The 22,250-nt window shown below is 37.9% G+C and overlaps 1 protein-coding gene across 2 annotated transcripts in view; it reads right to left on the reverse strand.

Moving 5' to 3' along the window:
• Nucleotides 1–21,900, reverse strand: part of LOC138021573 (kinesin-like protein KIF21A) — an 83,978-nt gene extending 62,078 nt beyond the window's left edge. The window contains exons 1-12 of one of the 2 annotated variants that reach the window (XM_068868475.1): nucleotides 21,196–21,900; nucleotides 18,665–18,844; nucleotides 18,463–18,505; nucleotides 13,558–13,740; nucleotides 11,987–12,034; nucleotides 10,700–10,792; nucleotides 9,474–9,596; nucleotides 8,137–8,304; nucleotides 6,534–6,649; nucleotides 5,502–5,604; nucleotides 2,750–2,842; nucleotides 760–842 (exon numbers count right to left, since the gene is read on the reverse strand). In XM_068868475.1, coding sequence (XP_068724576.1) covers nucleotides 760–842; nucleotides 2,750–2,842; nucleotides 5,502–5,604; nucleotides 6,534–6,649; nucleotides 8,137–8,304; nucleotides 9,474–9,596; nucleotides 10,700–10,792; nucleotides 11,987–12,034; nucleotides 13,558–13,740; nucleotides 18,463–18,505; nucleotides 18,665–18,844; nucleotides 21,196–21,224 — 1,262 coding nt within the window. In that variant the 5' untranslated portion in view covers nucleotides 21,225–21,900. Of the gene's footprint in view, nucleotides 1–759; nucleotides 843–2,749; nucleotides 2,843–5,501; nucleotides 5,605–6,533; nucleotides 6,650–8,136; nucleotides 8,305–9,473; nucleotides 9,597–10,699; nucleotides 10,793–11,986; nucleotides 12,035–13,557; nucleotides 13,741–18,462; nucleotides 18,506–18,664; nucleotides 18,845–18,983; nucleotides 19,408–21,195 lie in introns of those variants that run through there. The other variant, XM_068868474.1, reaches the window with a different exon arrangement.
• Nucleotides 21,901–22,250: the final 350 nt, after the last annotated feature.

Genomic DNA, 22,250 nt, shown 5'->3' on the forward strand with positions numbered 1-22,250 from the left:
TCAATGTATGATCACGGGCCAAGCACAGCATCACAGCTACATGTAGATGTCGTTATCCGGGAGTTGCATTTGACAAGGGAAGAAAACCAGAGTACCTGGAGAAAAACCGTCATGTCCAGTTAGGGTTGACATTCAGCCCACCAACTATCATGGAGTTGGAAGGTGTGGCTGGTCACCGCAGTGACAGCCTGTCTCCCTTGGGCATACAGAATGGGGTACTTCCACCCTGCTTCAGTCCTGCTCAACAGGACTTACATGTAAGCGGGGCAAACAGACTGGAACCAGTGTTACCCTTTGGCCAAGCTTCACCATCTAAGGTTAACCTAGCCTATAGTTACATGTACATGATTGTACTTGAGGCTGCCTCACAGAATTCCAAAATTATTCAAAAAAATAACAACTAAAATTAATATCAATTTACAATTAAATTAGGATCTGATGGGTCTGGAGGCTTTTTAAATTAATTTTTATCGAGCTGGTAAAAACATTAAAATGATATCATTGTTTTTACAACAAAATAATGACCAAAACTAAAATCTGATAGAGCCAATGTGGATTTTTCAGGGGAGTGGAACACTGGACCAAGCAGAAAACCTCTCAGAGCAAAGTTCAGAACTACTGTAACTGAACATGGCAAAATTCTGAGTTTCCACAGTGATTTTAACAATCAGCATACAGATCAACAAGACAGCACTGGCTTCACAAGGAGTATAATGTACACTATAGTTTTCACAGCAACAATTAGCTTTGGTTTCTTACTTGTCATTCTCAGTTTTTAGCATGACATTCTCATGAGAAACATCACTAACTTGACCATCCTCAACACCAGATATTCTTTTTCCCTGCAGGACAAATTTAAAAAGAAAGCAAAGCTGAATAATAGACATCTCACTATAGACTTAACTGATTAGAGTGTAATGTGAAGTGCTAAGTTTCTACCTCACATGAACCATGTTAGCGTTAGCCTTACTAATGGAAATGGGCCCTCACAAGGACAGAGAAAAACTCTGACCAGGGTGGGAATTGAACCCACGACCTTCGAGTTAGATCATCGCTGCTCTACTGACTGAGCTACAAGGTTAGAGGAGAGCAGGCCGTTCAATTCCCACCCTGGTCAGAGTTTTTCTCTGTCCTTGTGTGGGCCCATTTCCATTAGTAGGGCTAACGCTCACATGGTTCGTAAGGGGTAGAAACTTAGCACCTCACATTATACTCTAATCAGTTAAGTCTGTTCAAATATAAGTGCTACATGTTCAACGTTTGCAAAAACATAATCCTTCCTTGTACTCAGACATCTCACTATAGATGAGGAAATATACAGTACAGACGTGTTTTAGTATCTGAATTAATGAGCAAAAAGTGTGCAGAGCTATTGACAATTTACCCTGCGAGCAGAGTCTCTTTGATCTTCCAAGATAAGTCGGGGAGAGGAAGAAGACTCAACATTCTTTGATTTGCCGCTCATCCAACGAAATGCACGAGTCAGTCCAATTTTAAAGTATGATTCCTTGGTTGCCGTGTGTTTGCCAGAGTTGTTCGAAAATATCCTGCCTGTTCATTTTCATTTTGGGGTTATGGGGTTACCGATCACACGTGACTGACACCAAATACATTTGAATTTTCAGGGTTCTCATTAAGTGCCGGCAACCAGCTAAAAAACCGGCTACTTTAAATTTAGAGCCGTCTACTTTTCGGCCATAAACTTGCTATAAACAATGACAAAGCGCTTCTCCCGCCGCCTACTTTTATATTTAAGCCGTCTACTCCAAAACTTATTGAGAACCCTGATTTTTAACGCATGCTGAATACGAATGTTGAGGTCGCTGGCGGAGTCTTCTTCCTCTTCCTGACTTATCTAGGAAGATCGAAGAGACTCTTCTCGCAGGGTATTGACAATAATTATTATTATTGTGCAAGGATAATGAACTTAAATATTCATTACTATTAGTACTCTTTAGGGAGGTGGGATGGCCTTGTGGTTAGTGTGCTTGACTCCAGATCGAGTGGTCCGGGTTCGGGTCCTGGCGGGGGACATTGTGTTGTGTTCTTGGGCAAGACACTTTACTTCCATGGTGCCTCTCTCCACCCAGGTGTATAAATGGGTACCAGCGAAATACTGGGGGTAACCCTGCGATGGACTGGCATCCCATCCAGGGGGAGTAAAAAAACTTCCCGTCGCTTCATGCCACAGAAACCGTGATAAGCTTCGGCTCTGATGGGCCACTCGGCTCGTAAACAGACTTTTATTAGTACTCTTTACAAAACTACTGTTATTGACCTTTTGTGTACATGTATTTTGATTGTTTTGTCAAACCACGGAAAAATAACAAATGTACATGCATATAACTCTTGAAAAGAACTGTTGTTGGTCAAACCCAAGCATCAATAACTCTAAGAAGGAAGCAGAGAGATGTCTCTGATTGCCTAATCTTTTTGTACACAACCGACAACTATGATTGTTTGGAAAGTGAGACAAGGTTTACTGCTTTAACCCATTGACTCCTGGGAGTTTGTTTGTTTGTTTGTTTGTTGTTTATTTATTATTATTTACACAGATTTTACTCTAATGCCAGATGATCTACTTGTCAACTGGAAGCATTCTGAGGCACCCAAGGAATGAATTGGTTAAATTTGGCTGCCATGCGTTGAAATAAAAAAAGAATTGCCTTTCCGCAATTACACATAAATCACTTCAATGATACAAAAATGTCTCACAGAAAAAGTATGATCAAACTGTTAATTAAGATACCTGTTTAAACTCCATCAATTCCATTGTGAGCTTTTGAATCTCAAGTCTCAAGGAAGAAATTTGTTTACTGGTTTTATCTTGATTCACAACCACCTAAATAAGAAAACAGAGTGTGAACTTAATAAAAGACAATTATTTCACTTCAACATTCCCAAAAATGCTTAGCTTTACTGGGAGGAAAAACTGGTAAGTAAAGGCTTTCAGCCTAGTCAAAATGGTTTGGAGTGGTAGGCAAGATGGCTTGCGGGCCATTTTCGGTGTCACAATTCCTTTTGTATCTCAAGAACGGAGAGGATTTAATTCGTCAAACTTCACAGTTATTTTTCTTTTTGTTACTTTTAAAACATGTTAAAAGATCGGCTTTCCAAAACAAGCGGTTCGCATTTTCAAAAATGGCTTTTCAGAACTTTCAAGAAACGGGCCCCTGGTTTCTCCGGCGACCTTACATCTTATACACCAAGCTTTAATACAACCCCACTTTGACTACTGTAGCGCTGAACCTGTGGGGTTACTTTACGAGACAAGCTGCAAAAATTGCAGAATAGAGCAGCCCACATTTTAACCTTCCCTAATTATGACGTTAATGCTGGCCAATTGCTGGAAATCCTGGGGTGGAAAAATCTTGATCGCCAGCGAAACATACAAAAGGCCACCAAGTATTCAAATGCCTACATGGGTTACCTCCGGACTATTTAGCATCAAAATTTTCTGAACGAAATACAAGCAACAATTTGAGGGACTCAAACTTAATGTTCGATTGCCACGCACACATTATTTCAAAAATAGTTTTAGTTATAGTGGCGCCACACTGTGGAATCGCCTTCCTTATGAGGCTAGGTACGCGGAATCCCTCAGGTCGGTCAAACGCGAAACTAGTACTAGGCATCTGGCCTTGCCCTGTAGGGCGGTCCAGGGCATGCTCTCCCGAAATAATAATTATTTTGAAAATTTTGGCTTCAAATGGTTGCACGTGGTGCATTTTAGGGGTAAACTCAGCCCCTCTTTTTCAGCTTACAGATAACACTAATCAAGAGCTTTTTTCCTTGAATGCCAGTTATTTTCTACCAGTAGCTTTATTGGGAAAGGAAAAGATATTAATTTAAGCATAAGCCAAAAATGTAATGTGTGAGAAACGTGACCATTTGCAGTAAACGGTCTTAATAGTCAAAATACCGACGGTATTTACCCGTGTATAAGTCTACCTTTTATGGCCTCAAAAGAAGCTCCAAAAATCGCCCTCGACTTATACATGGGTCAAAGATTTCAAGCCAAGTTCCAGCTAAATAATTTATTCAAAATTAACATCATACGTAATGTGGTCTTTGGGCATAACGAACGCAGTGGACGAAAGACTTTAAAATGAATGACGAAAGACTTCAAAATGAATGTAATTAAGCAATTCCAGTTGAAATGAAAAAGGATTTGTTTTACTTTAAATGTTGAAGATACTCACAAGCACAAATATGAAATAGACACTGGAAATTTTTGTTTTCCAAAGGTGGAAAGCTCTAAAAAGCATTCTTGTTTCTTCAAATAAAACGCGATCCTTCAACGGCTTAGTAACCTGGCACAATACCTCATGTTTGCGTGCAAGCATGATCGTCACTTGTGTTGCCTGAAAATGCTGGTTGGTAATGATTGTTTTTTATTCTTTATACAAACCTGGATGATTTAAATGCTTTTGCAAACTTTGTATTGTTTGGTTTATGAGTTTTGTTTCGTTTGCCATGTGAGAAATAATGTAAGGACCAATTAAACCTTGCACATTTCGCATCGATTTTGAAGTTATTTTCAAAAATTGACTCCTGCTTCTGTGATGTTGTGCTTATCCTCTAAAGCCTTTTAATCTTGATTACCAAGATTAGTATCCCATGAACATTTAGCAAAGAAATTAAGAAATTGCTTTTTTTGCCATCAAAAATGGGGGGTCGACTTATACATGGGATCGACTTATACACGGGTAAATACGGTAATACAAAGAAAGTCCTTATGAAATTGACAATTTTAATCAAACTCTTCAAATCCTTAGAAATACATTGTATAAATGCAAAACTAAAGGTTTTTAGAAATTTCTAGAGAAACAGTGGAATCGTCTCCACAAGTTCGATTAGACGCCATCTTGTTTGTAACTGCAAGCCAGGTGATCTGGTGACGTAATTCGGAGGACTGGAGAGAAAAATTTTAACGCCGTATCCCACATCTGCATGCGGCCTTACTTTCGAATTCAACATGGCAGAGGCGAGGTTAGAGCTCGTCAGGTCTACTTGAATGTTCATTCAGTAACAGGAAATGTCGTAGACACGGAATGATCTGTTGAGTTTTGGCGATGGAAATATTACAGGAAGTTTGGAAACAACACCTAAGGCCGCGCACGGTTGTGGGATACGGAATTAAAATGTTTCTTCCCAGTCCTCCAAATTACGTCACCAGATCACCTGGAGAGCTCTTGACCACTGACAGCTCATGTGGCTCATTTTCCATGTCATTTTCAAGGCTTTCCTAGGCCCCAGTAGCCCCACCGTTCAGCATGCAAGATTCAGTTCGTGTCAAAAATTTTCTCGAATTTTCAGCTCAATTCATCAAAAGAAGTTACGTTCATACACATTTTGTGGTTACAATTAATTTGGGTCTGGTAGAGACCTCGCATTAAATATTTGCTACCAGTAACTTAGTAGACGGCAAAATCAACTCCTGCCCACACATTTTGACTAGGCTGAAAGGGCTTAATTACACTGTACAATAAATTAGTTACCTTGTTCTTGATATTTCTAGCTCGGTTGGCATATTTAAGGGTATTAAGCGTTTCCATGAAGTCTCGATCAGATGGTGATACGCATGCAATCATCAAAGTTCGACTAACCGGAAAATATAAAAAAGAACAAGAATATTGATGCATCATAAAATAACGGGAACATCAACTTCAAAATATGAATTTGAGCTATCCTTAAAACTTTACAAATACATCTTGAAAACGTTGTTCAAAGGGGGCAATGTTAAGCCTAGGAACAGCCTTTAAGTAAAGAATGAGACAGGTGTCTTGAAAATGAAGGCCTAAAGACCCCAAAAACTCAAAAACAAAGAAGGTAAACCCAAAACCCTCAATTTGGATAACCCTAGGCCTAAAGTTGGTTTTTAGGTCTAGGGTTAGCGAGAATTGAGGGTTTTGGGTTACTTTCTTTGTTTTTAAGTTTTCTGGGTCTCAGGGTCTTAAGGTCTTTGTTTTCAAGACACCTGAATGAGACTGCAAGTGTTACAGTAAATCTGCGCTGATATTATGACTTTATGTTGTTACTTTTAAGTGTATGGTACCAATTAACTGACCCCGTGTACATGTTGATCCATTGTCTTTTGTCTAATAAAACTATTGTGTTTTATTATCCATCTGTATTAGTTATTGTTCAGAGAACGTACAAAACAAGTGCAAAAATTCCACATTATTTGTACAGTATAGCACTGGCTTGACTAGTTGAGGTGCTGATGTTTGCCTAGTGCTTGTCACGTACAATCACATGTTCTTGGTTGTTTGCAATTCACTTGCGAAAGATATTGTGCAAAAACAGTAGGATCATATGGCATATTGGACAGCTGAGTGTGTAGCATCATGGAATATTTTTACCTGTGTCTTGCTTTATGACTTGCCCTACAGGCTTGCTAAAATACAGAGAGACTCATACAAATATCCCATGGTACTACACACTAAAACATGCAATAAGATATTAATGTACCATTCCCACAACCCCTAACATCTGCATAAAAGTGCCTAACGCTGTTTCAAAAACTGCACCTGTTACCACCCAGAGAATCTTGTAATAATCTGGTCAGTTTGGAGTCTCTGTATGGCACATGACTTCCTTTCTTCATGACATCTCCAAGTGCACTGATCACATTTCCAAGGGCAAGCTATGTAAGGGATAATTCTGGAGGTTAGACATTGTAAAACATTTATAACAGAAACTGCACATTGTAAATGTACACGCATTTTGATAATTTCACTAACTTATTTAATGGGCCAAATATCATCATTTTGCAATAAAGGATTACATAATACAACAGCATACATCCTTTGCAATTTGTGACCTAAGATAGTGCAGCAAACACACACAAGGAAGTGTGCATCAAAGTTATGATGGCACCCCTGGACATACCCTTGCTCAACAATAGTGACAAACAAAAACTGAGACAGTCCAAAAACACAGGCCACCCAAAGAACAGAGTGCTGCCAAAAACTCATTAGCAAGTACAATAATGAATTCTACGCAAAAACACCTATTATTTTACGAAATTAGAACTGAAACCAAGCCTAAGAATGATCTCTGGACTTTTATAATCTTAAGCCCAGTAAGTTATTTTTGATGCAACTGAAATTGGGAAACAAAGTCATGTTTATTGCACAAATTGATGAAGTGTGCACAATAGAAGCTCCACATGAAAAAGGACATTTTTGCCCATAATTTATTATTCCTCCTTATTGAAGCCAGTAACTGACAAAGTCAAGGATTTGTTTCCAACAGGTGTGCTGTAAATCACTATCCATCATCAAGCTTAGGCACACCAAAATTTTGACATAGACATGCACCTAAACAATTTGAGACTATGAAGTTGGACATCATGACTGGCAAACTGGCTGGGCTAAAGTTCAGGTCACTTGATACAAGTCATTGTTTTACCTATATTAAAACAACCCAAAAACTTTCAAATTGACTAACCTTGGGCCTCATGAGGCCAATATTTAGCATTAGTAAAGTTTTGGTAATGAGGGACCCGTAAAAAGTGACCTGTGCTTTAGACCCATCCTGACCAAGCAAACACCAAAAATTTCTTGACTGCAGTCAATTAGCATGTTTTGTCAACTAAAATGGAAAAGGTTCTCTGGACTTGAATATGTTTTACGACGATAATGCAATGGATGAGAAACAAAATCAATAAGTACTTTATGTACATACAAGGACAGCATCTACATATTAATCAGGGGTTTCATTAGAAGTCAGTCACTGGCAGTACATCACCGTCTTTTGTCAGAAATTTGCCACTCACCGCCGGCTACTCTGCCCTGATTTTCATTCAAACTCTTGTAAAAGACAAGAGTGGCCGCCTCTTGCATTGATTAGGCCAGACATGTACTTTAAAGTTCTTGAAGCCCCTGATTAATGTTCCATCAAATTGCAATGTGTCCAATCAAAACACCGATTTCATGGTGTCAAGCCCTTTGTAATTCAGAAACCATGCCACAAGAATGATCGGTTCTGGCACACCATACTACAAAAAAATTATTGTTAAAAGTGATGACCATGTGCACCTTTGGTTCAGGACTCCGTGTGTCCCATGAATCTTACACACATTGGCAAACGACATGTAATTAATGCATTGTGCTGAGGCAACCCACTTACCAGTCCACAGTTGATTGAAATGCCTTCTTTTGCTCGGTCTCCCGTAGCACCAGTTCGCTTGAGTCGCTCAGAGCCAGCAAGATCCACAAAGTTGAACTTTGCAGTTAGCATCTCGTATTCATAGTTATTGATGTTATCGGAGGATGTCTTTTCCTCATCATCTCCAAGCTGAGGGAACAACACAATTCTATTGTGAGTTGTAGCTGTTAAGTTAAATGAATTAAATGAAGATCTCTAGACACCATATGTACCAATATGCAATTACTGAGCTTCAGAAACAGGCAGGATCCCCAGCCCTACATGTACACAATCTTTAAGCTCAAGGTGAACGTAAAAATTAATAGCTTTGGTTTACAAAATCGTTTTTCGCTCGATCCAAGGTGAGCAATCTGAGTTGATCCAGTCTAACAGTTGTACCTGCCACTTCACAAACTGATGCCGCATTAATAAAGGTTGAGAGGAATGATGACAGATTACAGTACAATTCACAAAGATAGTTGGATACCAGTGACTTCAGCGAATCAATGGTATTAGTCAGAATTCCTTTACTCTTTACTTGTTTATCCAGCACTTGGCTAAGTAGCCTGACTTCTGGCTGTTATACACAATAATTATTGTGGTCTCATTCACACACAAGCCCTTCCAGCTAATCCTGCCAAGCTGACCACATACTGGAAAGGTCAGACCACAACACCAGGAACACTGTCCCCTACTCTTTTCGAATAGTGTTTGGGATCTTTAACGTCCCACAGACTTACTGAACAAGGGCTGTGAGATGGGACCTCCAGCTTATCGTTCTTATCCGAGAAGACTTGAAAGTCTAACCATTTGCAGATGTAGTTACAAAGGCAGCACTTTCTCCTCAATTATTTAAAGACCCTGAGTGTTGGTCCGGCCGGAGTTGAACTCACGACCTCCCGCGTGACAGCCCGGTGCTCAACCGAGCCACTGGTGCGCTGTGTACCATAAGGGACCATTTATTATTGATGCCAGGGGTGGGGGCTGAGAAGATCCATCAGAAAGCAAAACAAACCATTTTGACCCCTTTAACGCCCGATGACCCATCTAAACTTGTTTTTAAAAAAAAGAACCCCCCCAAAAAAAACAGACAAACAAACAAATGAAAACAAAACAACAAAAAAAACAGGCATACTCATTCAACCAATACTTGTTTACTAATCAATCTAAAAATCTGTTAGTGAGAACAAAGATACATTTCCTCGATACCATGACTGTTATTTTTTGCATTAGCTTTAAACTGCAATGCATGAACTGTTATCCTTTCAGAGTCTCATAACCGTGTATCATTAGTGCACTTAAATAATACTATCAATTACCTTTACAACTCTTTGTTGTTTGACATGTATTGTAAATATAGCATGCGACCTTGAGGACTGTGCATTCATGTTTGTGCTGGCTGTGGTGCGAGAAAGAGCTCCTTGTTGCAAACAATTGAGGGTCTAGCAGAAAAAAAACATCTCAGTCATGTGACTGTGGGAAATGATATTTATAGTATGCATTTAAGCTTACCTCTGCCATGGGTCGAAATTCACTTTGGTCTGACCGCACTCTTCAAACCGCATGCCCCATGATATGTTTACTGAGTGTGACTTGAGCCCACTGTGTCCTGCACATTCCTTTACGGTAATTCCGCTGTTGTTAAGTGAGCCCACACAACGTTAAGTATTATGTGAGCATTCAGTTGCTAAGTAACCACTGCGCATACTCAACACAATGAGTTTCGACTCATGGCAGAGGTCTCTTTTCCCGTACTCGTCAGACCAGAGAAAAAGACATCTGCTAGCAGGGAAGCCCCCCAGCCAACAGGGCTTAACTTTACTGACAATCACAAGCACGTGGCTAATTACTATATGCGACTATGATGACGATGAAACTGAGATCAATTTGTAATGTAGTTCTCCACAAGCATCCCACATACTATGGAAGATTTTTAACTACATTTATAGGACTGACAGATGAGTTTAAATTCACCCTGGAAATTGCTCCTTGATCAATCACATCAAACATGAAACCAAAAAATTTTTGGTTATTCAGTAATCCTTTATTTCAGAACAAATTCTCTTTGTCTTTGACTCAAAAGAAATGTTACCTCTCTAACTCAGGATCCAATTCTACAGCAGTAGCTAAAATGTAGTTGCCAATGATAATCCTCGTAATAAACCATTTTACAGTACTGTTGTAACTAAGTTACCTGGCCTAAGAATGGAAGCGAGGCTACCGGTGAGCCTGTTTTTATACAAAACTTTGTGCTTTTCTAACGTTAATCCTTTGACTGCCAACCCGGCCTGAACCGGCCATACTCAGTATACATTTTACTCTGCCTAATGCAGATTGTAATTACCAATGGGAAACCACTGGGGGTCAATAGGTTAATGTAGACTAGTATTAGAATTACAATAACACAATTTACATGATCAAAGCAGTGGGGTCTGTATCAATGTCATTGGCAGCCTATAGCTAGCAGCCATTCAAAGGCTAGGTCACTGAACAAACAACTGTAAAATGGCCTATTTGAGTTTCATGGCTTTAAGATGAAGCTTACATCTTGTGTTGAGTTCACTGGCTTCATTGTCACACCCAAAGTATAAATATGTCCATTTGCATCTTCATGAATTTTGGCATTGCTTTTGCGACTCTATGAAATAAAATGTAACAAGTTTTGAAATAGACCATAATATTTTTTATGCATGGTGACAAAGAAAGGCTGACAACTGGCAATATCGCCAGCTACTTTCAGAGATCTTCAGGATCTAACACAAACTCATGTAACACTCTGGAAACCTGATTACAGTGCGACGTGCCTTACCGTGGCCACCGAACAACGTTTTTACAAATTGTCAGCCAATCAGGACGTGTGAATTTGATTGACAGTCACACCTCCTTGTACAGTTTTAAGTTGAACACCGTTGCATGGGTTGTGGAGTTGACGTATATACATTTAATTGTCAAATGTGAAAGTTTGTTGGGTGGTCACAGTAAGGCGCGTTGCACTGTAACAAGGTTACTTGCAATGTGGCTCCAGAAAATATCCATACCCCCAACGGAAGGTCACTGAAAATTCCCCGTGGGAGAGGGGATGAGAACCAAAAAATCTGAGGGGAAGGGGGGCCCACATCTAACTATTTTTTCCAAACAGTGAGAAACATGTTTAAAAACCTGCGCATTTTTCATTGATGATCAAGAAACAAAGAGAAGCAAATTAATCTCTTAGACTCCATTCAGTTTTCACCAGGAACATGTTTCTGTTATTGTTTCAGCTTTTGGTGCGAGTTTGCTGCAATCCAAAGAGGATGAAACTGGAAACAGCAAGTCACCAATAAACTAGTTTAAAAAGTTCATAACTCTAGAATTATTTCAGAAACGATACAGAAACATATTATTTTGTAGTTAAAAATTTTCCTTGGTTAAGAATTCTTCGAACTAGTTTGTTTTTCACTTTTCTTTGTTTCAGATTACGTTAATGTCTATAATACAAAAGATGAAATTTTTAGTTAACAACAATATTATTATTCCAGGAGCAAGCATTGGGTATGAGATGGTAAATAGCCAACAAGGCACATAGCACCGAGATAGCTATGACCAGTCTCATATCCAACAAGCACAAATGCAATAATATTTTTGTTTTATAAATTTTTATTAAATTCTGAATGCTTGGACAAATTAAAGGTAATCAGTTTCCAGCTTGGCAACACTTGACACAATTGGTTTCCATATTAGGTCATACAGCTAGTATATGAGCTGATGAATAAATTGAGTGAACCAATCAGAAAATACAAAATGCAATATCCGAGGCTGGAAATTTAATAAATTTTTATACACTAACACTTACCTTGTTATTGTCAAAATCAAACAAATCCATAAGTTCTTCATTGTAAAGCTAAATAATGGAATTTAGACAGAAACAATGAGACGTACATGTACATGCACAAAAAGAAAACAAATGAAGTAAACAAATGATGCTTGGAAACATTTTTGCTTACAAGTTGTACAGTATAATACTGTAACAGTTGTGACTGCAAGGCCAAGTGACCAAGCCTATGAATGGCTGCGAGGCTGCCGGTGACCTTGCATTGATACAGACTTCACTGTTTTTATCATGTAAATTGTGTTGTTGTAATGCTAATTAGTCCATATTAACATTACAAAAGCGTGAAGGTTTGTATCAAAACAGGGTCACCGGCAGCCTTGCTTCCATTGCTAGGCTTGGTAACTTAGCCACAACTGTAAAATGGTCTGTTATGCAGATTGAGGCGGGTGTAATTTGACCAGGCCAAAGGTCATTGAAGAGATGTCCATTCTAAAACATATCAGCAAAAATCCATAAATTACATACCCCCAGAATGTCATATGAAAATTGAATTCAGAATATCAATAGCTCTCAAAAAAGAGTGATACTGTGTTCTAGTTGTTCCAAAACTCCACAGCTACAGTGCATTGTAATGTGAAGTCATTTGTGCATTATTTCCTATTACTGAACAATTATGATGTCACTTTTGTCTTTGTCTAGTTAGAGTTTTGGGAATGAGAGTCAATCAAAATGGAGAAATATTTGGCATGTATACTAAATAGAGGATAATGCGTGGAAATGAAGAGATACAAAATTTCCTTTGAGCATTAAATAAAATATTTTTGTAAAGAAACTTCACTTCGCCACGATCCTTACACTCTCGATTCCATTTCTTTCGTAAATTTGAATGAATGATGATCTTACAAACAACATAACATTGAGATTGGCGAGGTTTGCTAGAGTAAACATAACCACAAATAATGCTAGTAAGCACTAAAAGAATACAATGATAACTGGAATAAATTAGACATCACGTAAAGTACTTGACTTACATTTATTGGCGAAACGAAGAAAGAATAAAATAAAACTTGGAAAACAATTTACAAGGCTTAGCTCAAATCAGTTTTCAAAGGTCACATCGATGTATAAATTCACTCAAGCATGACCGAAGCTGTCAAAGCGTGCCACTTACGTATTCCCCAGGGGGCCACTTATGATGCAACAAGACACAGGAAGAAAAGCATTACATGTAAATTCAGGTACATGTATATCAAGTTCAGTTCACTTAGGAATCAACAATTTTTTCAACGCGAGAAGAGAAATTTCATATCACCACTTGAGCAATCATGTAATGTTATCTTTATTTTATAAGCACCAATGAAATACCAAAACATTTCACTTTCATATTTTTCTGTAGTCCTAACGTAGAAGGAAGCTGCAATTTATTACGTAACTATAGTAATGGTGATCTTTTCATGTGTGGAGATACCACGTTTTTCCGTGGTATTTTACTGGTATTCACAAAAAAAAGGATTATTTCTATTACTTGTTATCTCAAGGAAGTGCAAGAGTTATTAAAATCCCCCCACTGTTACTAGCTGACTAGTACATACCTCCATAAATTGAACTGTGACCTTGAAATCAGGCAAAGGTTCATTTCTCTGTTTTGCATCAGTTTTCCTTTTATCAATTCCTTCAAATAAATGTGCCACAGCTCGTGGAATGATACCCTCCTCTTCTTCCGGTGTGGCAACATCAAAGCCAGTCCCCATGGTATAAGTTTTGCCTGATCCTGTCTGCAAGATTGAAAGAAAATAAGAGGATACTGAATTGCGATAGTTATGGAGATAAATTTCTCGCCACAAATTGCCCCTCAACCAGATACCGTAACAATGTTATATGTTTCTAGTCACATACAGAAGTTTATTGATTTTATTATTAATTTTTCCCTCAGAGAATGCCATGTTAAGTTTCAGTTTAGTTTTCAATAATATTATTATTATTTAATAGTCAAACAGATTATTTATAAGCAGGACGTAAATGCAACAAGAACAGTATATTTACAACTTGAGAAACTAATGTACTTTAACACTCAACAAACTTCTTATGATACAACAGCTCAATTACTGTCTTTGAAAAATAAAAGAGGGTTGAAATATATTGTGTTGACAATATGGAATATTCATAATGCCATTTAAAATTTACCTATACAGTGGAATTAACGACTGATATTGATCCCAAAGTGGGAATCTATGGAAACACGATAGAGGACTTGAATTGGAGGGCTCTATACATAACCATAGTAACTGAATTAATTTTGTCAAATTCAATGATTGCTTAAATTTACTGTAATCATGGCAACACATGAAGCAGAAAAGTGAACCAAACTTCCAGAATAAAATGATGCAAATTACAACCAAAAACTGATCCACCAAGATGAAAACAAAGGAAAAAGGAAGTTATTTTAATTGGGCCACCTCACTGTTGGCTAAGTATGAGACCATCATGTGGCAGGTTTTGGGTTCAATTTAACAAATTGATTTCAGTTTTTCATGCATCTGTCCTGTTATTGACCATGAATTTTGTCGTAACATTGTCAAAGTAGCTGTAGATCCACGAGGCTATAGCCGAGTTGATCTGCAGACTACTTTGACAATGGTATGACGAAATTCATTGTCAATTACAGGACAGACACATGAAAAACTGACATCAATTTGTTTTTTACAATAACAAAAAGGCAGGAGTCAAAATTAAGTCAAAACACAAAAAGAATGCGAAAGAAAAATCCGAGAAACTTCAATCTGATGCACGCAATACACGACATCCTCACATAAATTATAAATTTAGGTGCCTGTCTGCTTATTGACAATAAAAGTTAACCAATGAGCGCACAAGAATTTTTGCAGCCATTTTAAAAATACCATTTTATAGTTCTGCGCTCAGTCAAAAGGCCTTTGAATAAAAACAAGGCTGGTATTTACCTTACTTTGATACAAACCTCATTGTTTTTCTCATGTACATCATGTTGTTGTCATGTTAACGAGTTTTTATTAACACAAGAAAAGCAGTGAGGTTTTGCATCAAAACAAGATCAACTCCAGCGTTGTTTTTATTCAAGGGCCTGGTAACAGCACAGATATTTACAGCACGACCAATAGGCCATTTTTAAGTTGCTTGCTCAGTGACCTAGCCTATGAATGGCTGCGAGTCTGCCAGTGACCTTGTATTGATACAGACCTCACTGCTTTCCTCATGTAAATTGAGTTCATGTTTGCCTCAGCTTTAAAACGAGTCTGAGTGTGAAGTTTTTCTAAAGATAATTAGTTAAGAAATAAAAACATGTACCGTGTTTCTATCGAGTTATAGAAACACAAGTGAAAGTTTGGGAGAATGCGAAATGCTGTGGGAACACGAGCCACAGGCGAGTGTTTCCACAGCCTTTTTGAGTTCTCCCAAACTTTCACGAGTGTTTCTATAACTCAATAGAAACACGGAGTACATGTTTTCTATTTCTTTTAGAAAACAACGCAAGAGAAAAAGGAAAACAACTTCTTAACTCTAATTATCAAAATGTAAATTATCTTTGCTCGCGCCATCACTATGTCACCAGCTCGTGCTAGTTCTGTCTCCATCGAGTTATAGAAACATGATTTTTAACCATGCATGCGCGTATTTTCTTAGGACTGTTTTCTAATTTTCTTTCATATGTAAAGTAGAACTAATTACCATCACAAAAACCTTCGCACTTAGACTCTCTTTGAAGATGAGGCAGACATGAACTTTGAAGTGGCCTATTCTAATAATTATTAACCTACAGTAAAATAAGAAAAGCACAAAGGTTTGCAGGGTTCTCATTAAGTGCCGGCAGCCGGCTAAAAAACCGGCTACTTTAAATTTAGAGCTGTCTACTTTTCGGTCATAAACTTGCTATAAACAAGTGGCACTCGCTTCTCCCGCTGCCTACTTTTATATTTAAGCCGTCTACTCCAAAACTTATTGAGAACCCTGGGTTTGTATCACAACAGGAACATCAGCAGCCTCGCTTCTATTCTTAGGTAACTTAGCTACAACTATAAAATGGTCCATTCTAGACTAAGGGACTTTAAATAACTGAGGAGAAAATACTGCTTTTGCCATTACATCTGCGGACAGTTAACACTGGCAATCTCGGATAAGGATGACAAGCTACAACCCTACTTAGCTGTATGGTACCGTTAAGAACCCACAAACTGTCACACTTCTCACACTGGGTTGCCAAGATGCCTACGAAGGCAGCAAAAAGACAAAAACTGCATACGCTAAGTGCACATGTCTCAAAGCCAGACATGAGCCATGACCCAGGCTCTCCAGAATGAGTAATCTGTTTCCTGCTGCTTTCATGCTTCAGCCAGCGGGAAATTCTAATTACAACACTGGGGGCACCTGTGAAACCTACTAGTGATTTCAGTAAGATTATAACAGCTGCCATTTGCACTTTTGTCCAGAAATGGACCTAATTAGATACACACCCAATTTTGACATCCAACATAAAGTGTCCCTTTATAAGACTAAGCCTTTAATAAGTTACCTATTTCCAACAATAAGGTCAAGTTAAAGGTTAGCGTTATTTTTAGCTTAGGGAATTTATCCTTATTTGAGGAGCAGCATTTTGGGGACACCTTGTGACATTACAATAATAATTATTATTGCCTGTATTCCGAGACACAAGCGATGTTGAAGATGGCGTCATTGGCTTTGTGACTGGTCAGTGTAAAATGCAGACTAAGGTTATAAATGTAACTGTTAAAAAAGCCCAAGCCCTTCAGAAGTTCTAATCTTAGACCTAATTAGGGTTTGGGCTTTCTCAACAGTTACATTGTAAACTTAGTCTGCATTCTACACTGACCACTTTGTGACACTTCCTGAAATCCGCAAGCAACTAATTAGGGCCATTTGTGCACTAAAATAGAAGTCCATCCACATACAGTTGAAAAGATCTTTGGATATTCGGTCTCAGAAAACAAAGTGCTCGATAAAATCCTTTACAATACCACTAGTAAAACTTGCAAAAACATTGAAAGATTAGGTGTTGTTTTCTCCTGGAAATTTGATCATAACATGTTACAACTGTAGTTATAAAATAGTCCTTGATTTCTTTGAAGGGTTCTAAGGGGGTATTCACATGAGACCAGGACAAACTCAGACCAGTACTATGAACTTGTACCACTATGAAATTTTTGCAGCTGTTTACATGAACCCAGGACCAAATGATATCTTTTGTCTAATAAACAAATCGCTGACCCAAAAACATACAGGAATGAAATTTCTGGACCTGGTATGAGATTTGTTGTCATTTACATGAAATCGGTACGAGCTAAGACTGTCAGGCCAGTCTCATATAAGCACAAAAGAAGAAATGTATGGATGTCGATACAAACTCATGCTGGTCTGCCTTTGTCCCTGTCTCGTATAAATACCCCCTAAGTAACATACAAATTGTATAACATTATTATTTAAGACGGGAAATATGCAAGTATCAAATAAAAGAAAAAGCTATGATGTAGATAAAGTAACTTATTAAGGTCAGAACATGTGACTCCGATCTGTCTCAGTGTCTCAGGAAAAATGAAGTACATTTTGGTAGACCAAAGTACAAATTTTCATGCACATGCGAATAAAGGTCTTTTTTTTACAAAAATAGCAACTATGCAGTTTCTTTTTAAACTACCACAAAAATCAACACTGATTACAATGCAGAACGGCCTAGAAAATGGGGCTAAAACTGGTGTACTGCACATCTTTTGGTTAATGAGCAAAACGACATTACTGCCTTCAAATGACAAAAAAAAATTTAAAATAAACAAAAACAATATAAGTTGAGGACAAAACTACCAAATTTTTTTCCATGAACAGTTGCTTTGAAAAATTTGACAATCTGTGTGCAATATCACATCATGAGTATTTGATTTAGATCATGTATACACATCAAGGTACTCTATTCAATAATAATTAAATTTCCACTTTATGTATAACTTAATATCGTTACTGTCACATTTTTTCTTTTTCATTGCCATAGCAAGAGTATAAAAATGTCAATTTGCAAATTTTCTCTCCCAACGAGACATAGACACATACTGTATGGGCAAATTACATGTATAATCTATATTATTCTTCGATTAGTGAATTAGACCAAATACAAATCTCTTTTTCCGATAAGATGTACGCCAAGCACTTCGACGTGGAGACTTCTCAACTCGCAACACGAAAAATAAATGAAGGCAGATTGTACAAGATCTTCACATTGGTACCACATAAGAATTTGAATGTGATGTTTCGGTCCGTAAACTCCGATTGCACATAAAAAAACAGAAGAAATGAACCGTGGAAATTTTTAACAAGTAAATTAATTGAATACATGAACCTTAAATTTGCGACCGGAAAGTGGCTCTATGGTAACACTTCGTTAAGTTCAAATTCAGTTTGCTGCCGCGACATCGCATACAAATTCTCTCTGAACAAATTTAAGAATCATCTTTTACCTGTCCATATGCCAGAACGGTAGCATTGTATCCATCGAAACAGCTGCAAAATGCAAAAATACTTGATTTCACCACATTGAATTTTGAACGACAAAGCCATTGAGAGTATTGGCACGATTTCACGATAACGTCGACTGGGGATTATACTTGACGGGGGATGCAAAGGTTTTAAGTCGTAAAACGGAAATTTTATCAAACTCACCCTTCGACAAGTCCTTTAAGACACTGTTCATAGATCATAAACTGTTTGCTCTCAAAGTCAAAAACATGATCGAACGTAAAAGCCTTGTCTTTCCCGAGGATAACTTGCGGATGGCCTGCTGTAACGTAAGTACAAACTCGGCACATGTCGATTCGTTCGGCAGCACTCTGTGGGCGAATCCTACAAGAAGACAGCCAAAAGGCCAGAATTAATAAAAACCACGCTATATAGAACACTTAGCAGGGTGTCTATATATAGCTGCATCGAGTGGAAAATTAGAGTTTCCTCGATCCTGGTCACAAGAAACAAACAACCTCACCTCAGAGCAACGCGAACCGATGTCTCGTCTTCCATGATCTCAGATTTTCTTTAACTTAGAAAATCATATAAATTTAACAAAAACCAAGGCAGATTTCTGATTGAACCATGCACCGCAACGAAAGACTACTTTATTCATAGTCGATTTCGTCGGCGACGACACGATTTCTAATTTAAAACACTTCGTCTCGGAAGTTCTCCTTCAAAAAATCGCGCCGATTTGCTGTCGTTGAGAATAAAGGTTGTTCTGCTTTCAAGCCATAAGCTGTTGATATCAGTGATGATAGATGTACGGGTTCACTGCAACGAAGTCATTGTTAATACCAGCGAAATGGACAGGACAGGTAAATGGGTTCCGCGGCTTTACAATTTTTTTTTTACATAAACATGAATTAATTTGCATATCAGCATTTCCAATCCAAAATGGCCGCCAAGGGAATTATTGTTAATGTGGCATTATGGGATTGAAACTTGACAGATAAACCAATCAAGTTTCTTTATTCAAATTGGCACATTTTTGGCGGGTAACATAATGATGACGTCAAAACGTCTGGAAATGACCGGAAGATTCTTCACTGGCACAAAAATCAACACAACGTGACAATTTAGGATTTTGACCAATTTTCATTTTGTGTGGTGTCCGTCCATTAAAACAAAATAATCTGATCTGCTCCTTGTCACGTCGTGATCTCCTTCAATTATGTCAGGGATTTCAAGGCATTTCCTTTGGCAACTTTACGTACCGGTAATTGACTTGAAAACCTTTTCGATTTAATTCAAAATCAACTCAACGACGGCTAAAACAAATGTATATATATTTTTTTTGGATTCCTTATAGATCGAGAATAATTTTTTTAAACTTCAAAAAGGATGATAAATGAATAAGGCTTTCAATGTAAATAATTTATCATCCTGGCGTTGTTACTAACTCGATGAAGTATTGTGACTATTCAATAATTAACGAAGAAATCTTTTATCTACCACAAGGAGAGTTCATTATTTCTTTCATTTTGGCTTGTCTCTCATCTTGAAAAGGATACCTGTGAAAGCGTCGAAAATGGGTGAAACATTAAAAAAGAAACCAGCAAAAATAGCCTTTAGTTTCTAGCGTCTTGGCTTGGAAAACGAAATCTGCCTACCTGCTGTGACTATAAATTTTACCCGGCCTTGATACATTTCCTTTTAACAATTATTTAAACGTTGTTTTTTATTTTCAAATCTCTTGTAAGCTGGGCAACATGCAGTAATATCCACATGCAGTTCCACCTGCGTATGCGCTAGCGCTGGAAATAAATTGAATGGTCTCGGATCTCCGTCATGTGCTTCTGAAACAAAAGATTATTCATTCATATTTATGACTTGTTTAAAGAACTCGACTTTCAACTTTCGAAACTAGTGGTATATGTTTAGAAAAGACTTTTTCCTTCCCTTGTACACATGCAAATTAGGAGTCGAAATGTCGAATGACCTATAGAATTCTGTCGCGCCCATAACATAGAATTTGTTTATTTTATGCACAACTGTGAAGGTTTCAAGCCTTAGTGGAGTTTTATAATATTTATTAGTATAAATACACAGGTGATTATACAAAATCGCGGGCTCTTATTGGCTCGCTATTTCGGATTGTCAGCCGATAATCACCTCGACGGACAAAATGGCTACCAGTAGTCGTTTTTCCACTGTAAGTGAAGATGATTTCGCGTTGAAATGTTTTTTTTTCTCTTATTATTATTATTATTATTATTATTATTATTATTATTATTATTATTATTATTATTATTATTATTATTATTATTATTATTACGGAGTGGGCACAACCAAGTCATTTGCCAGCATTGACAGAGAAAAAAGTTTTAAGTCCTGCCTGCACTACCAAAACTTTTATTATTTCAGTTTGCGCTGTACTCTAACTTTTGTGCATAAGTTGGGTTTTCTGTTGGTTTTTCGGGAAATTAATTTCAGCAATAAGACAGGTGTATAGTGATTTCATGTGAGAAGGACTGATCATCGCAATTACGCAAACGTCCCGTTCAAGAATGAATTTTTAAAAATTTTCAACTGTTTAAAATGCCTTCGTAACTGGGATCCTCTCGATCATTCCGAATCAATAGGAAAAGTTAATGGACCAAAAAGCTGTGAAAATATTGCATCGGATTTGTTCCTTGAGAAAATTAAACAGCAGGCAAACTCAATGGAAAACACACCCGACTTACTTGTCTCTGTTTGATTGAAATTTCTCCATCTAGTCCTTCATCGCCAATCACTCAACGACAGCTTCGGTTGGACGATGTATGCTCATCGGATGTCTTTCTAAAAGAGATGTACAAACGTAGTCGTCGTCACAGTCGCGAAAAATCGTTCATTCGTAAGCTCGAGCATTTTGTCCTGTTGATCGTTTTTACCACAGTGAGTTGTTAATTTTCACTGCAATCCTCTCTTCCCCTTCACGACAACCTGTCTTTCAAAATGCCACGAAACAAAAAAAGTAAACAGGGCAAAAACGAAAGATTTCATTTACTAATAGGTGCATTTCTTTTTCGTACAGGGTGAAATTACCACATGATAAAATGACTTTGAGGAGCACGGGGTTGGCTCACGGTGTGGAGAGCAATCACCTTCCGCCAATGTATTCCGCAGGGTTGGATATAACTTGATTCAGTGTCACTAGAATGTGGTTTGAGCTACAGTCTGTGACGAAATTCGTTTGAATAGTACACGACTAAACAGATCTGACGCTTTCGCAGCTCACTCTCCCCTCTCAATGTCACGGTTGTTTAACGCGTGTTTCTGAGCCCATTTGCCAAAACAACGTTGAGGGAGGGCAAGGTATTGTAAAGTGCTTCAACAATTTTGTCCGATACTGTAGTTATTAAGCGGGAATTACGTACATAACCCAGAAGTGTCGATCACTCTTATTTGGCCTATCAGTTAACGGTATATCTAAATTAAGAATACAGATCCCATGCACCAAATAATGGCCAATCAGATGGGGCATAGTGACCGCAACTCTTCTGATTGGTCCGCAAGTCAGAGCCGCACGAGAGATCGCTCGTGTTACATGCGAAGTCGTTCGTCCATGGAACGAAATGCCGCTACTAGTTTGTTCCCGCAAAAATCTAGCAGTAACCGTTCTAAAACCAATATATTTACTTAATACCGTAAAGTGATGGGCCTTATTCCATCGCAGATCGTACACTTCTGGGTCTTCTGGAACTTGAATAAAAATGATTAATTTATCTAGCAAAGGGGAACAACATTACTTTACTAT

This window comes from Montipora capricornis, chromosome 10 (genome assembly GCF_036669925.1).
Source record: "Montipora capricornis isolate CH-2021 chromosome 10, ASM3666992v2, whole genome shotgun sequence".
Classification (NCBI taxonomy): Eukaryota; Metazoa; Cnidaria; class Anthozoa; order Scleractinia; family Acroporidae; genus Montipora; species Montipora capricornis.